At 55.3% G+C, this 14,482-nt stretch overlaps 1 protein-coding gene across 3 annotated transcripts in view; it reads right to left on the bottom strand.

Annotated features, from left to right (window-relative positions):
• Positions 1-1,527: 1,527 nt before the first annotated feature.
• The window catches only part of LOC106894765, a 14,080-nt gene continuing 1,125 nt past the window's right edge, over positions 1,528-14,482 (bottom strand). Inside the window, exons 1-6 of one of the 3 annotated variants that reach the window (XM_014953631.1) lie at positions 9,325-9,383; positions 8,648-8,763; positions 8,006-8,094; positions 6,094-6,227; positions 3,502-3,591; positions 1,528-2,025 (exon numbers count right to left, since the gene is read on the bottom strand). In XM_014953631.1, the coding sequence (XP_014809117.1) occupies positions 1,842-2,025; positions 3,502-3,591; positions 6,094-6,227; positions 8,006-8,094; positions 8,648-8,763; positions 9,325-9,359 (648 nt within the window). In that variant the 5' untranslated portion in view covers positions 9,360-9,383 and the 3' untranslated portion in view covers positions 1,528-1,841. Of the gene's footprint in view, positions 2,026-3,501; positions 3,592-6,093; positions 6,228-8,005; positions 8,095-8,647; positions 8,764-9,324; positions 9,384-14,482 lie in introns of those variants that run through there. The other 2 variants (XM_014953629.1, XM_014953630.1) reach the window with 2 other exon arrangements.

The following is a 14,482-nucleotide window of genomic DNA, read 5'->3' as shown; positions in this document are numbered from 1 at the left end:
TGGGACCTGCTCTGGCAGGGGGTTGGACTGGATGATCTCCAGAGGTCCCTTCCAACCCCATGTCATTCTGTGATTCCGTTTGCAGAGGCTTTTCTGTCTCACTGGGTCTGTGAGCAGCCTGGCTTGCTCTAGCACCGCTCCGGTGTTTGTAAACAGCCGCCTTAAAATACATCGAGCAGGATGTGGGGGCATCACGTGAACGTGCAGCTTCTTGTCAAGGCAACGGGCCCGACTTTGCCCTCTTTGAGGCCAGGGCAGAGGAGAATAACTCACCCAGCTCATTTCCACCAGCCTGCCCCGAGCATCGCCAAGGACAGCTCAGCATAGGCACCTCCGCTTCCCACCTACGCAGTGGGAAGAGCACGGGGACAAGGACCGCGCTGCCCAGGGATGCTGGATGCTGTGGAAATGACTTCCTGCCTCTGCCAGAGCTAATTTCGCAGCCGACACCAGCTGCTTCCCAAAGGGGTACACATAACCCTGAACCGAGCTGCTCTGAAATGACTCAGCCAAGGCAAACCCTTCCTCCCAACACCTCCTTCTGCTGGTGTTTGACATATGACCTGGCAGAGGGAGCTTGCTAATAATACCTACATTTTATATAGCACTTTTCTTCGGGAAATCTCAGAGGTTTTACACAGAATTCAAGTCTATTTGGAGCTCAAGGCTTCTAAGGATGTGCCAAGGACAGAGAGTTTTGGTACCCGGGAAGGTAGCATGGGAAGGGTCTATTGCCAGGACAGATCTGCTAAACCGATCTAGCAAGGAAGTAATGATGGCTGTGGTGAATTTGCCATCGTTAGGGTCCAGAGTGAACACCCCAGAGATGATCAGGGGGTTCTTCTCTGTCACAGCCATGGTTTCAGGTGAGCCAGCAGAGTTTAGGTGCTACAGCGCCATAGTGTGATGTGCCCCAGAGAGTGGCAAGAGCACGATGTGGCTGTGAGAGCACCTCATGCCATGCCAGGCCAGGAACCCCATCCTATTACGGGAAGACTAAGCCCTGTCCCTGCAGCCAAAGCAGGTGCCCAGCCCTGGGGCAAGTCCAGAGAGGGAACCAGCGGGGCCTGAGGCGCTGGGGACGGCTCAGAAATAGCCCCGAGCTGCGCAGAGGGACGCCTGGGGAGAGCTGGTGCGCACACTGCAGGCTTTGTCTGGGGCAGGTCGGCTGGGTGTGTGCTTCCTGGCATACAATTCCCAGATTAGCAGGAGCCCGGCTGCCAGCAGCTCCTCCAACCCGGCCGTGAACGAGCTGCTCGGGGCTGGGAACCACCGCCGAGGTCAGTGGTTCAAGAGCCCAGAGCTGCCAAGGAGCTCAGGGTAAAGATGGGATGGGACCGGGCAAGGACACAGGGATGGGCATCTCCTGCCACGTGCCCAAGAGAAAATGAAGGGCAGGACCCCCCAACCCCTCTCTGATACCTCTGCAAGAGGTTGGTTTTGCCTTTCAGCCCCGAGGGGTGGAAGCCACCACTGGCCAAACCAGACAAGGCAATCTCTCCTCTCCTTTGGCAGCCAGAGGGGAAGAGAGGCAGGAACCTGTCTCTTCTTACCCCAAAATTAATAAATAAAAACCTTAAAAGCCAGAGGGAATAACTAATGTGGAGAATATGAAAAAGCGAGAGGGTGAAAGGGTTTCAAGACAGAACTTTTTAATAAGGGAAAGTGAATAATCAGAGGGAGAAGTGAGAACAATTTATTCACACTAAATGCTTAATCTGAAAAAAAAAATATATATAAATAATTCAAAGCAAAGCCAGGCTGTGCCAGCCAGGGGAGTGAGACTCATGGGTCCTTCCTGAGCAACAGGAAAGGAGAAAGGAAAACTGGAAACATGTTCACTAAAGGGAAATGTCAGGGAAAGAAGAGGAAAAAGCTGGAGCTGAGGACCTCTTTAGGACAGGGCTAAGAGTGGCGGGTACCAGGGTGGGGGGCAGAAAAGAAGGGCCAGGGTCACACTCTCCTCCAGGGGGGCTGCCGATGTAGGGTGGTCCATCGGGGGCTGCTCCCCACCTCTCACTGGATCTGGGGAAGGAAAAGGATGGACTTCAGGGTCCGATGCAGAGCAGCACTGCTTCCCACCAGCCCTGCCACCCACTCCCACCGCCTGATGGGGCTCCCAGTGCAGAGCCAGACCCCAAAAGGGGCTTTTTCCACCCATCACCTGCAGCTGCAGGATGGCATGGGGCTCTGGGCACCTCCAGCATCTCTCACCACAAGAGCTGGACCCATGCTGGGTGTGTTGCAACCACCAGCGTGAAGCAGAGCTGCTCCAACACCCCACTGGCACCCAGCTGCTTGCACCCCTCCAGCCCCAGCCCCATTTACTGCCTCGAAGAAGCGGGACACCAGCAATTCCCCCCTGACTGGGGCTCCAGGAGCCACGCCAGCCGTGTCCCTGCCGTTATCCGCCCGTGCTGATGAATCGGCCTCTGTTTGGAGACACCCCCTCGGAGGCTGAAAGGAGCTACTGTGTGGGCTCTGGGGATCAGACTGTGGCTGGTGGGTTCAGACGGAGAAGCATCCCCTGTTAAACCCCGGGTGCCGTCCTAAATGCCCAGAGCCTGTGCCTGCCCACACACTGCAGAGCGAGGTGGCTGCCGAGCGAGCCCAGAGCAGAAAAAAAAATAAGAATAAATGAACCAAGCAAACAACCCGGTAAAAGTCCTGGCCCGCACGGCATGAGACAAAGAAACTGCCTCCACACTCCGATTTCCAACACTATTTGGGAATTTCCCATCCCCCTGATGCAGCTACTGAAGCCAAGACAACACATCTGGTCTCTGCAGGAGGGAGGAGATGGGCTGCTGTGAGCTGACCCCCACGTACCCAGTGGGCAGTGAGGGCGAGCAGCCCCCCCAGGACCTCCCTCCCCACCTCCCAGACGTGCTCTTCCTGTGCATGGGGCGAAGGAAGTCGCTTTTTCCTCTCTCCCGGGCTGTCCCTGCCCTCGGGAGGAGAGTGCGGGGGTTCGGCTGCCCTCAGCTCACACCGTGAGGAGTGATGGCCACAGAAGGATCTGCCCTCACAGAGCCAGGCCTGAAAACTCCCCGCCTTCCCTCCGCCTGTGGACAGAGGGTTTCCACAAACAGTTGTCTAGAGCCCTTGTCAATCCCGATTCCAGAGGCATTCAGAAATACAGCACTCCGGAGGGGAGGAATTGGTAGGCGAGCCCTAGTATGAAAGGGGAAACTGAGGCAGGGAGTGCAGAACCTCTCTTCTCAAAGGGAAAACTTAAAACTAGGCTCATTTAATAAATAACCTCACTGAAAGATGCTGGTTTTTCTCCTGTAGAAGCCACTAGCTCTTCTAAAATGGATTTATGGACCTGGCACTGTAATTTTAAACATATTGGCCCAAGTGCCCTGCACATGGTCCCACAGCAGCTTGGTGGAGGAGGCAGAAATACAGCTGTGGTCACAGAGGACCACGGTGGCACGTGGTGCCAGGAGAGTTGCCCCATCCCTGTGCACCGATGGCCTTTTTCTCTTCTAGACTCACCTCAGGCTTTTCCAGGGGTTCCTCCTCCACCTGCTCCCAGCAGTACCCAGCTTCTCCCAAAGCAGCCACGGGCTTCTCCTGCTCTCTCTTCTGAAAACCTCGGTTAGAGAAAGAAATATGTCAGAGAGACAGACACCCCGAGCGCTGCAGCAAATTGGAATAGCACTTGGAATGTGTCCTCATGGCCAGGAACTGACCCCAGACGTTGCCTCCTTGGCCACTTCATCACAGACCTGCAAGACCTTTTTGAGCAGGTTGTCCCAAGGTTCTGGTGCTCAGAGAGGTCGTGCTCTCTGTGCTGACACACCAAGGGTCTGAGAGTCTTCTCAGGGTGCTCACAGGACCCCATGCTTCAGGAGGTGAAGTGGTATCTTTCTTACCTGTTAAGCAAAAATACCCGGGAGATCACAGCATGCCTCCCGGAGGGAAGAGATGGGAGCTCTGTTAATTAAAATATTTCATATCTAATGGGCAAAGTTGGAGGGAATGGTCTGGACAGAGCAATTCTGCGCTGGAGACAGAGTTGAAGAGGAGGAAGGTCTGGAAGCTCCTTCCCTCCCCTCTTGCTGGGAGCCCATATGATGACACTCACTCCCCCCCAGAGATTTATCAGCCCTCCCATAGACACACGCAGTCACAGGAACACCCCCCCCCTTCCCATATTTGTACAACAGATTATCAGAAGGTGTATTTATAAGTTATTTTGTCCTAAACAGATTATAGCTTGACAGCTCTTCCAATGCCTGAAAAACACAAGCTGGTTTATGCTGGCTTCTCCGGACACGGCAAAGGGACGGTTTGATTAACGTCCAACATGCTCCAATAGCTTTTATAGGAACAAAGCCTGGATCTGTTGGGGTTTTTTTAATCAATTTGATATATCTGGTGCATGCGAGAAGCATTTTGCCTGAAGCCTCATATTCTCTCTTCACCCAGAGCCCAGAGACAGCACAGCCGTGACAAGCCCTGTGTGGAGACACCCGTGGTGCTGGCACCGCAGACGTGCTCTGCAGGGACCTGGGGCATCACAGCTCCAGCCTCAGCCCCCCCGGGCACTGGGCACTTGCCACCATCCTCATCCTCCCACCCTGCCTGACTGGGAAAGGCGCCTTGCCTCCCTCAGCAACTCCAGAGGAGGAAACTCTGTGGATAAAACCTGATCAACACCAGGGGGTTTGGCTGCTCCTTCTCACAGTTGCAATTGCTCCCCATGCTGCAGCGTCCCTGGAGAGCCATCACACCCTGCTGCGGAGCCAGGAGAGCTGGACCAGTTCCCTCCTGCTGGGGACCAGCAGGGCAGCCCAGTTCCAGGGCAGCCAGGGGAGCAGAGAGCAATTTTCCCTTAGTCACATCCCTGGACAGTTAAGCAATGCTGGGGTGAGCTGGACTGAGCCATGGGCTCGTGGTCAGACTGTGCAACCCACGGCCACCCACACTCCAGCAGCCTCGGGGCAGAGGTTGACGTCCTGGTTCTACCAAGGGTTTGCAGGAGATGAGCTTGCCCACCCCTGCGTGGGGTCACCAAACCTGTATCAGAGAATGACGGACTGTTAAGCTTGCCCACCCCTGCGTGGGGTCACCAAACCTGTATCAGAGAATGACAGACTGTTAGGGGCTGGAAGGGACCTCCGGAGATCATCCAGAGAGCAGGTTGGACAGGAACACGTCCAGGTGGGTTTGGAACATCTCCAGAGAAGGAGACCCCACACCATCTCTGGTGTGGCAGCCTTTTCCAGGGCTCTGCCACCCTCAAAGTAAAGTTTCCAGAACAAAAGGAATTTCCCGTGTTCTGGTTTGTGCCCGTTGTCCCTTGTCCTGTCACCACTGAGAAGAGTCTGGTCACAGAATCACAGAATCTTCTAGGATGGAAGGGCCCTTAAAGATCATCTTGTCCAACCGTCAACCTGACTGACAAAAATAGACACCCACACAGCAAACAAGAAGCGTCATTATCACTAACCCATACCTCCCAGCACTACATCAACCTGTCTTTTGAACACCTCCAGGGATGGTGCCTCAACCACCTCCCTGGGCAGCCCATTCCAATGGCTGAGAACCCTTTCAGTGAAAAATTTTTTCCTAATATCCAGCCTGAACCTCCCCTGGCGCAACTTGAGGCCATTTCCTCTTGTCCTGTCGCCTGTGACTTGGGAGAAGAGACCGACCCCCATCTCTCTACACCCTCCTTTCAGGGAGTTGTAGAGAGCAATAAGGTCTCCCCTCAGCCTCCTCTTCTCCAGGCTGGTCCCATCCTCTTGCCACCCATATTGCTCGGCATTGATGAGTCCCCTCTCAGCCACCTTCTCCCCAGGCTGAGCAGCCCCAGGGCTCCGGAGGTGGATGGAAAACCTCCTCGGCCCCTGCAGAGGTGGTCCCTGGATGTGCCCCATCCTCCTCTCACCCTGCGGGAGCCAGGGTGTCCCCGAGGGCACCCAGGGGTGTCCCTGTCACCCGGCGGGGCTCTCCCGGCTGGGCTCGGCTCGGTTGGCAGTCGGAGAGTGCCACCTGGTGCTGCGAGGAGATGGCTCTCCCCGGCAGGTCCCCGCAGCTCTCCCCGAGGGTTGGGGGGTCACCGGGGGGCCCGGAGCTCACCTCCCCGCCGGGACCGCGTCCGAGGGGTCTGGAGCCGGGGGGAGCAGGACCGGAGTTGCAGGTCTATTCCCCGCCGCATTCAAAAGCGGCTCCTCTTCGCCTTCCAGCTCCTTCGAGCTTCCTGGGGCCTGAGGCTGCAATGGGGGAGGAAAAAGGAAAAAAGATGATGTACAGAGACATTTTGTCAGCTCTGACAACAGCTTGATCCTGATGCAACACGAATTCCATTGACCAATTTTTGAAAATAAAACCAATTTCTACCTCTCTTTCCCCCCACAATGCCAATTTGTCATAGAATCGTCTAAATTGCAATGCCAATTTGTCATAGAATCGTCTAAATTGGATCATCGAGTCCAACCATCAACCCAGCACTGCCAAAACCTCCACTAAACCATGTCCCTCAGCCCCATGTCTACCCGGCTTTTAAATACCTCCAGGGACGGTGACTCAACCACTGCCCTGGGCAGCCTGTTCCAATGTTTGATAATCCTCTCAGTGAAGAAATTTTTCCTAATATCCATCCTAAACCTCCCCTGGTGCAACTTGAAGCCATTTACTCTTGTCCCATCACCTGTTCCTTGGGAGAAGAGACCGACCCCACCTCGTTACACCCCACTTTCAGGGAGTTGTAGAGAGCGGGAGGTCTTCCCTGTCACCCACAGATCTCAGGGGGTTTCATGCAATTGAGATGTCTCTGGGCTCAGATGGGAAACTGAGGCAAGTGGGGAAAATGGTTGGCTCAAGGTCACAGAGGGAGGGAGTGACAAAACCCAGCAGACATCTGGTCTCCAGGCTCCTACAACCCTAACCATTAACTTGGCTCCTGTCTCCCGCATTTTGCCAGGCAGAGGCAGGATCTGTAGCCTGGTTATGCCATATAGAAAGGAAATCTATTAAAAAACCCAACTTTTTAAACAGCTTCAGGCAGCTCCCCAAGACTGCTCTTAAAGCACTGCCCTGGAGCCCCTCTTGGCTGTCTGGAACAAAATATTGACTATTTCTCAAAGAGCTGATTTAATGTGCTGCACCATCCAGCAGAGAGGGGGCCTAATTTGTCTCGTATCTACATCCTGCACCATTCACAGCCCACACCCACGCTCCGGCAGAACGGCTTTATTAAACCACCAACCCACCCGCCACCCCAGCTGCTTCCTGCAGCTCCACCAGCCCCTGTGTCCCTTCCTGCACCGCTCGGAGCCCTGACGGAGCAGCTGGAGCCTCTGTGCTGCCGCAGATTTGTTCCTCTGCTGCAAACCCGCCCTGTTTATTCTGCCTGGATTGGAGATGCCCATCCTGCCCCAGCCTTGGCCCCCTCTGGGCTTGCTAACACCATCTGCTTGGGGAAAGTCACCAGCACCCCTGACCTGACCCTCATCTCAGACAAAGACCTAGTCTGCAGGGTCAACCCTTGTTCTACTTGGGATCGACATTTTAGGGAAATCCAGCAGCTATTACAATGGGATTTTCAGGGATGGCAAGACAATTTTGCATGTACAGCTTGTTTCAGGACTGGTGGGTAAGAAGTTACCCCAATTAAACAGCCACAGTCACAGTGGGGTCCGTTAGAAGACCAGGAAGGGAATCCCAAAGGCTTGGCTCTCTATTTCACTCCCATCTATCCCACCTCAGCAAACATCCCAACACCATGTGTTACCCATCACTGACCAGCAGCAGCCTGAGACCATTCCCTGCTCAGCTGGAAAGGACCATGGAGGTCCAGAAGAGCTTCAAAGACACAGCTTGAAAGTCCACAGCCCCTGACATAGTACTGCCAGGGCTGTTTTAGTGTCCCCCATGCTGCTCCATCCCTATGCCTTTTCTAAAGCCTGAAGACACTTAGATCTGCCTGCACGTAGAGCCTTCTCAGGAGTGATCTCCACCTTAGCCCTGAGCTCCGTGTCCTTCCACCCACCTCATGTGAAGTCCATCGATGTCTGGTTGTGTTGAAGAGCATGTTCCCCTGGGACAGCTCTGCTGTGGGGGATCCTGCCCTGTCATCTGCTGGTTAAAACAAAGAAAACAGTGACTCCCCAAAGCTGGCACCTTCCTTCATGCTTGTCCTTGCACAGCAACCAACTGTGCCCCCAGTGGTGTGTCTACAAGAGGACATCGTGCCAGCTCCAGATCCTCTAGCACAGCGAAAAAAGGAATTACTGCCAGGCACGTCAGGCACTGAATTCAGCAGCCACCTGGCTGAAGTGCCCCAGCCCCTCACATCCCCTGGGCAATTTTCAGTGCCCTCTGCCCTGACCCTTGGGTATTCTCCCAAATGATGAGACTCCCTGGGCTATCCCCGTGGTTGGTCCTCTCTGGCTTTGATGCCAACATTTACTAGCAGAGAGCATGCAGCACTAGCCCCGGGGCTCATACACAAAAAACAGCATACAGGCTGGGAGAAGGGCTACCAGTCTAGCCCCGGGGCTCATACACAAAAAACAGCGTACAGGCTGGGAGAAGGGCATTCCTCAGGACTTCTCCCACCAACCAGCTGCCCCAGGCAGCCCTCAATCAGTGATGAAGGGGGATCTCCTTCATCGCTGAGATGTCCTCTCACCTTTCAGGAGCCGCTCTTTCTCACATTCAGCATCGAAGTCCACAAAAAACATTGGCTCAGGGCTTGCACTGCAGGTAACATCACCACCAGCACCCAGACCTTGGAGAAACTCATCCCTGGAGGCAAAGCAGAGTGAGGTATGTTCAAACAGAGCCCAGCAGCACCAGCACTGCAATTCCTGGCCCACCAGCGGCAGCATGAACACACTGGATCTGGCTGCACCCCTTGTCAGCAGCATGGAGAGGCCAAGGACTGCGAAGGGCTGTAACTTGGGTTTCTGATGGGTTCCATACGGGGCTGCTTGGGGACCTCTGGGAGGTAGGAGCAGCACAGGCAGCGGTGGGGATGGAGCCTGCCCCGAAGCTGTGCAGGTTCTGGAAACCAGCTGCAGCCTTAGGAAACACTGGGCTCCGTTCAATGTTTTAAGGCAGCAGGGGGAAAACTGGATTTTATAAAACCCAAATGAGCAGCTCTTTATAAAATCCAACTGAGCAGCCTCCTGCAAAACACCGGCTGCTTGGGATGTGACAAGACTGATGCAACCAAGCGGGCTTCTCCCTGTCCCTCTGGGGCACCTGCGCCTACGAGGACGTGCTCCCGTGATAGGGGCATGGAAGTGAGTGGGTCCCTTGGCCCCATGTCACCCACCCCCACCCCCCCCCACCACCAACGCTTACGTCTCCAGAGCTTTGTCACAAAAAGCTTCTGGCATGGCCGTCCCCTCCTGGCTGGCCAGCCCGTGGCCTGCGTGTGGCAGGGCTGGGCTACCGGCTGGCGTGTCCCCCACGTCACACGCCAGCTCCGTGTCGCTGGTGCTCCACGTCAGGCAGCTCCTGCTGGTGCTGCTCCCCAGGGAGCCGGCGAGGCTGAGCCCCCCCAGCTCCCCCAGCAGCGGCTCCGTGCTCTCCCCCTCCTCACCCTCCCAGGGCTCCCAGTATGGCGGCTGCTGGCCTGCCAGGTCCCCATCATGGCCGCCGCCATCCCCAAGGGCGCCCAGCTCTTGCTCCTCCACCCTGGGCTCCCCTCGCACGTTTCGCAGATGCCCGAAGAAGCTCCTGAGGAGGTGGAGCAGGGAGGGACGGCGGGGGGGCCGGGGGGCCATCAGGGCATCCATGGGGGCAGCCGGTGCCTCAACGGCTCAGAACCGGGTTTGAACCAAACGGTCCCCAACCGCCCAGACCCCAGAGCTGTGGCAGAGAGACAGTGACACGGGTCCAAAACAAGGCTGGAAGGGGGACAAATAGCACCCAGAGAGGGGCAAATGGCTCCCAGGGGGACAAAGGATGGAAAACCCAGGGCTGGGAGGGGGGATACAGAACAAGCACAACTCAGAGCTGGGGGAGAAGAGGGTCCCCCAAAGGTGAAGCCTTCCTTCCACCCCCAGTGACTCATTCCTGCAGCATTCCCACCTCTGCCACGGGTCGGCCAAGCCCGGAAATTTCACGCAAGGTCTCCTCCAGCAGCACAGCACCCCGGGCAAAGAGAGAAAGATAAAAAATTGCTACTTCTGCCAGCAGCAGCGGAGCAAACAGCTTTTAAAAGCAGCGTTTGCCATCGAACTGGAACAGCAGCAAACTCAAAGACCTGTTTCTCCCTCGGCCACTCAGGAACATTTCCAAGGGGTATTTTCCTGGGACCCCAGTCTCAGGCAGGGGTGGAATGTTCCCTGCAATGTTCCTGCACTTGACAGAGCCGTGCTGTCCCCACAGTGACACTGGTATAAAGCTGCTCCGGCTGATGTAACCCATCCCTCGCAGACACATGTTCCTGCACTTGACAGAGCCGTGCTGTCACGGCTGCTCTGGCTGATGTAACCCGTCCCTCACAGACACACAAGGGGTAACGGTTTTAAATGGGAAGAGGGGAGATATAGGTTAGATGCCAAAAAGAAATTCTTTGCTGTGAGGGTGGTGAGGCACTGGAACAGGCTGCTCAGAGAAGCTGTGGCTGCCCCATCCCTGGAGGGGTTCAAGGCCAGGCTGGATGGGGCTTGGAGCAACCTGCTGTACTGGGAGGTGTCCCTGCCCAGGGCAGCAGAGTTGGAACTCTGTGATCTTTAAGGTCCCTTCCAACTCTAACCATTCTATGATTCTGTGGTAGGTCTTCAGCCTTGCTTCTACACTAGCAGTCTCTTCTGGCTGTCCCTGCCTCGGGCAAAGAGAGAAAGATAAAAAATTGCTACTTCTGCCAGCAGCAGCGGAGCAAACAGCTTTTAAAAGCAGCGTTTGCCATCGAACTGGAACAGCAGCAAACTCAAAGACCTGTTTCTCCCTCGGCCACTCAGGAACATTTCCAAGGGGTATTTTCCTGGGACCCCAGTCTCAGGCAGGGGTGGAATGTTCCCTGCAATGTTCCTGCACTTGACAGAGCCGTGCTGTCACGGCTGCTCTGGCTGATGTAACCCGTCCCTCACAGACACACAAGGGGTAACGGTTTTAAATGGGAAGAGGGGAGATTTAGGTTAGATGCCAAAAAGAAATTCTTTCCTGTGAGGGTGGTGAGGCACTGGAACAGGCTGCGCAGAGAAGCTGTGGCTGCCCCATCCCTGGAGGGGTTCAAGGCCAGGCTGGAGGGGGGCTTGGAGCAACCTGGTCTGGTGGGAGGTGTCCCTGCCCAGACCAGTGGAGTTGGAACTCGATGATCTTTAAGGTCCCTTCCAACTCTAACCATTCTATGATTCTGTGGTAGGGCTTCAGCCTTGCTTCTACACTAGCAGTCTCTTCTGGCTGTCCCTGCCTTGCCTGGTGTCAGCCCATCCTCGGCTCAGCTAGCCCACAAGCTGCTGGCTGCAAGAATGGGGTTTTTTTCCCCCCCCTGAAAAAACCCTCGTCTAAATCTGCCATGTCATCATGACTGGTTGAAACCAAGAATCTCCCACCCTCCAGCTGCACCCTCCTGTTTCCTTTCCTCCTCCACCACCGCCAGGCTCCAGCAGCCGGCGGCGCCGGGCACGGCTCCTGCAAAGGACAGTCCGCAGCAAAAAGGGTGTTTTCATATCAGCCCCTTGCTCTTGCTGGCAAGAGAGGGCTGGGGATGCAGAGCGGAGAGCAGCCCCCTTTCCAGCAGCAGGGGCACGGATTTAGACTGCATCAACCAACTGGTGAAACCACATCCTAAAGCGCTACGTGAATCCTGAAAGCGGAGGCTCCTTCTCTGCCTCTGCCGCACATCTCTTATTTACCCCAGCAAATACATCTCTTTATTTACACCAGCAGAAGAGGCTGCCAGGGGAAGCAGGGAATGTTTCACATCAGCAACGGCAGTTGCAAAGCCAGAGAGGGAATTTTTTCCCTGTTGCCTCAACATCTCAAAGCCACTGCAATAGCAAAGCAGGCTGTCTCCAGACGTGCAGGATTTAGACTGCTCGTTAAATGATCTCCTAAATACTTGCTTGCCACTCATCATCCTTTTTGATGTCCATGTTGGTGCTTTCAAACTCATTTACCTCTATCCCTGATATCTCCCCCCTCTTTAACACCTTCCAGCAGCCATTTGGGGACACATCATGGTTTGAGTCCCCGCTCCTCACCCACAGCTCAGTCCCCACAAGGTCCTTGCTCTGCACACAGAGGTGTGCAGTCCTCCCCCTTATTTTCCACAAATGTTGCTGCTTGATGTGAAGCAGCTATGAATGTCATACACCTGATGCTCACCTAGATATTTTTCTACAGCCATGCCACAGAGATGCTGTGCAATGTGTCTGAGGTGGAAGAGAAGCAGTTTGCAAAAAGGAGGAAGGATTTGAGATTCGCTTTTGCAGAAGTTCTCACCAACGCTGCTGCCCAACGGGGTAATACCAAGGGATGCTAAACCTGAAATGGTGGTGAGACTCAGGAACAGCCCAGATTGATGTAAGGCGGTGGAGACAAGGACAGGACTCATCCTGCAGCAGCAGCACATCCCAATGTGCCTGTGCTGGTGTTCAGCCGAAAACCCATCCACCCATGACCCTGGCTGTGCACAAGAACGGCCACCACCAGCAGAGATGGGCATGGGGATAACCCAGAACCAGGGACATTCAGACACAAACAGGCACCATTGCTGCATTCACCACCAAAACTCACCCCAAGGCTCAGTGCAGAATTAAGGGTCATGGTGAGACCTCCAGCCTCCCCCCAGGACCAGGAGTTTTACTGTGAGGAAGGCAGACCCCTTGCTACCAGGCTGATGGGGACAGTCCCCATTAGCTGATTCCTCACCTTCCTCTGCTCCATGATTAGTCTTACCCCATCAAACGCCATCTCTGGTCAGAGCACATCTATCCTGTCCCTGTTCCCTGTCCCATCCTTTGCTTCCCCCTCCACAAATGTCCTGGTTTGGGGTAGAAGAGAACCAAACCACGACAACAACCTGCTTTTCATTGGTATTGATGCAGCCCCCACCTCCAAAGGGACAGGGCATCTCTGGAGCCAGAGCAGGGCTCTCTGCACCCAGAGGCCTGTTTTCCCCAGCAAAGCTCAGCCAAGTCAGTCAAGGATTCAAAAATCTGTTTGGCTCTGGGACAGGGAGGGTCCCCCAGGGCACATCGTTCCTGTTCCTGTCTGTTCCTACCACTGGACAGACAGGTAATTTGATAATTAGCAGCCAGGCATTTACACTGGCCCCAAACCTCTGCTTATCTGGCATTTTTGGGCACCAAGAGTGAAGTCCCTGGCAGCCTCCCAAGGAGCAGGGAGAGGGAAAGCAGCCGGGGCAGCTTGCTGAGCTGAGAGCCACCTCCAGCGAAGAAGCTATCTTGCTCTCCAGGGTGAATCACACCCTTTCCTTTACCCACTGTGATTTTTCTTAATCTCAGTGGATTTCAAGTCACTTGGTGTGAATCACCTCTGCCACCGGTGACTCTTATTTGCTGGTGGATCAACAACACAACAGTTTCCTGGTGAAAACCAGAAATGCTGTAATAATGACTTTAACAGGGCTCCCTGCCCTACCTGCCAGGGATCCTGATGGAGGGCAAAGTGGTCATGCTACGATGCCACAGCCTTAAGGAAAAGGCCAGAAAATGGAGATGGGCAGTATTCCTCAGGGGTATTGGTATTGGCAACATGGACAGTGGAATTGAGTGCACCTTCAGCAAACAAGGCCCCCTGCAGTGCTGCCTCCTGCTCTGGGGCCACCAACATCAGGACATGGACCTGTTGGAGTGGGGCCAGAAGAGACCATGGAGATGCTGCAAGGACAGGCTGAGAGTTGGGGGGGTTCAGGCTGGAGAAGAGAAGGCTCCGGGGAGACTTTAGAGCCCCTTCCAGTCCCTAAAGGGGCTCCAGGAGAGATGGGGAGGGACTCTGGATCAGGGAGGGGAGCCCTAGGATGAGGGGGAAGGGTTTGACACTGAAAGAGGGGAGATGGAGCTGAGATGTGGGGAAGAACTTGTTTGGTGTGAGGGTGGTGAGAGCCTGGCCCAGGTTGCCCAGAGAAGCTGTGGCTGCCCCATCCCTGGAGGGGTTCAAGGCCAGGTTGGAGGGGGCTTGGAGCAACCTGCTGTGGTGGGAGGTGTCCCTGCCCAGGGCAGGGGGTGGCACTGGGTGGTCTTCAAGGTCCCTTCCCACCCAAACCATTCTGTGATATCACTGGAGAGTTCAGGAGAAGCCTGTGCCCCTGGGGAAGGGTGAGCAGGGGGCCGGGACACTGGGTGGTCTTCAAGGTCCCTTCCCACCCAAACCATTCTGTGATATCACTGGAGAGTTCAGGAGAAGCCTGTACCCCTGGGGAAGGGTGAGCAGGGGGCCGGGGTGGGATGGGATGTGCCATCCCTGCAGCACCGGGCTCGCCGGAGCAGCCCCAACCCTGCTATCACCAAAACCGATGCCCCAGCCCTCGGAGCCCCCCGAGGAG

This window comes from Calidris pugnax, unplaced genomic scaffold, assembly GCF_001431845.1.
Source record: "Calidris pugnax isolate Ruff unplaced genomic scaffold, ASM143184v1 scaffold245, whole genome shotgun sequence".
Lineage (NCBI taxonomy): Eukaryota > Metazoa > Chordata > Aves > Charadriiformes > Scolopacidae > Calidris > Calidris pugnax.
This window is presented reverse-complemented; position numbering and strand designations above follow the sequence as displayed.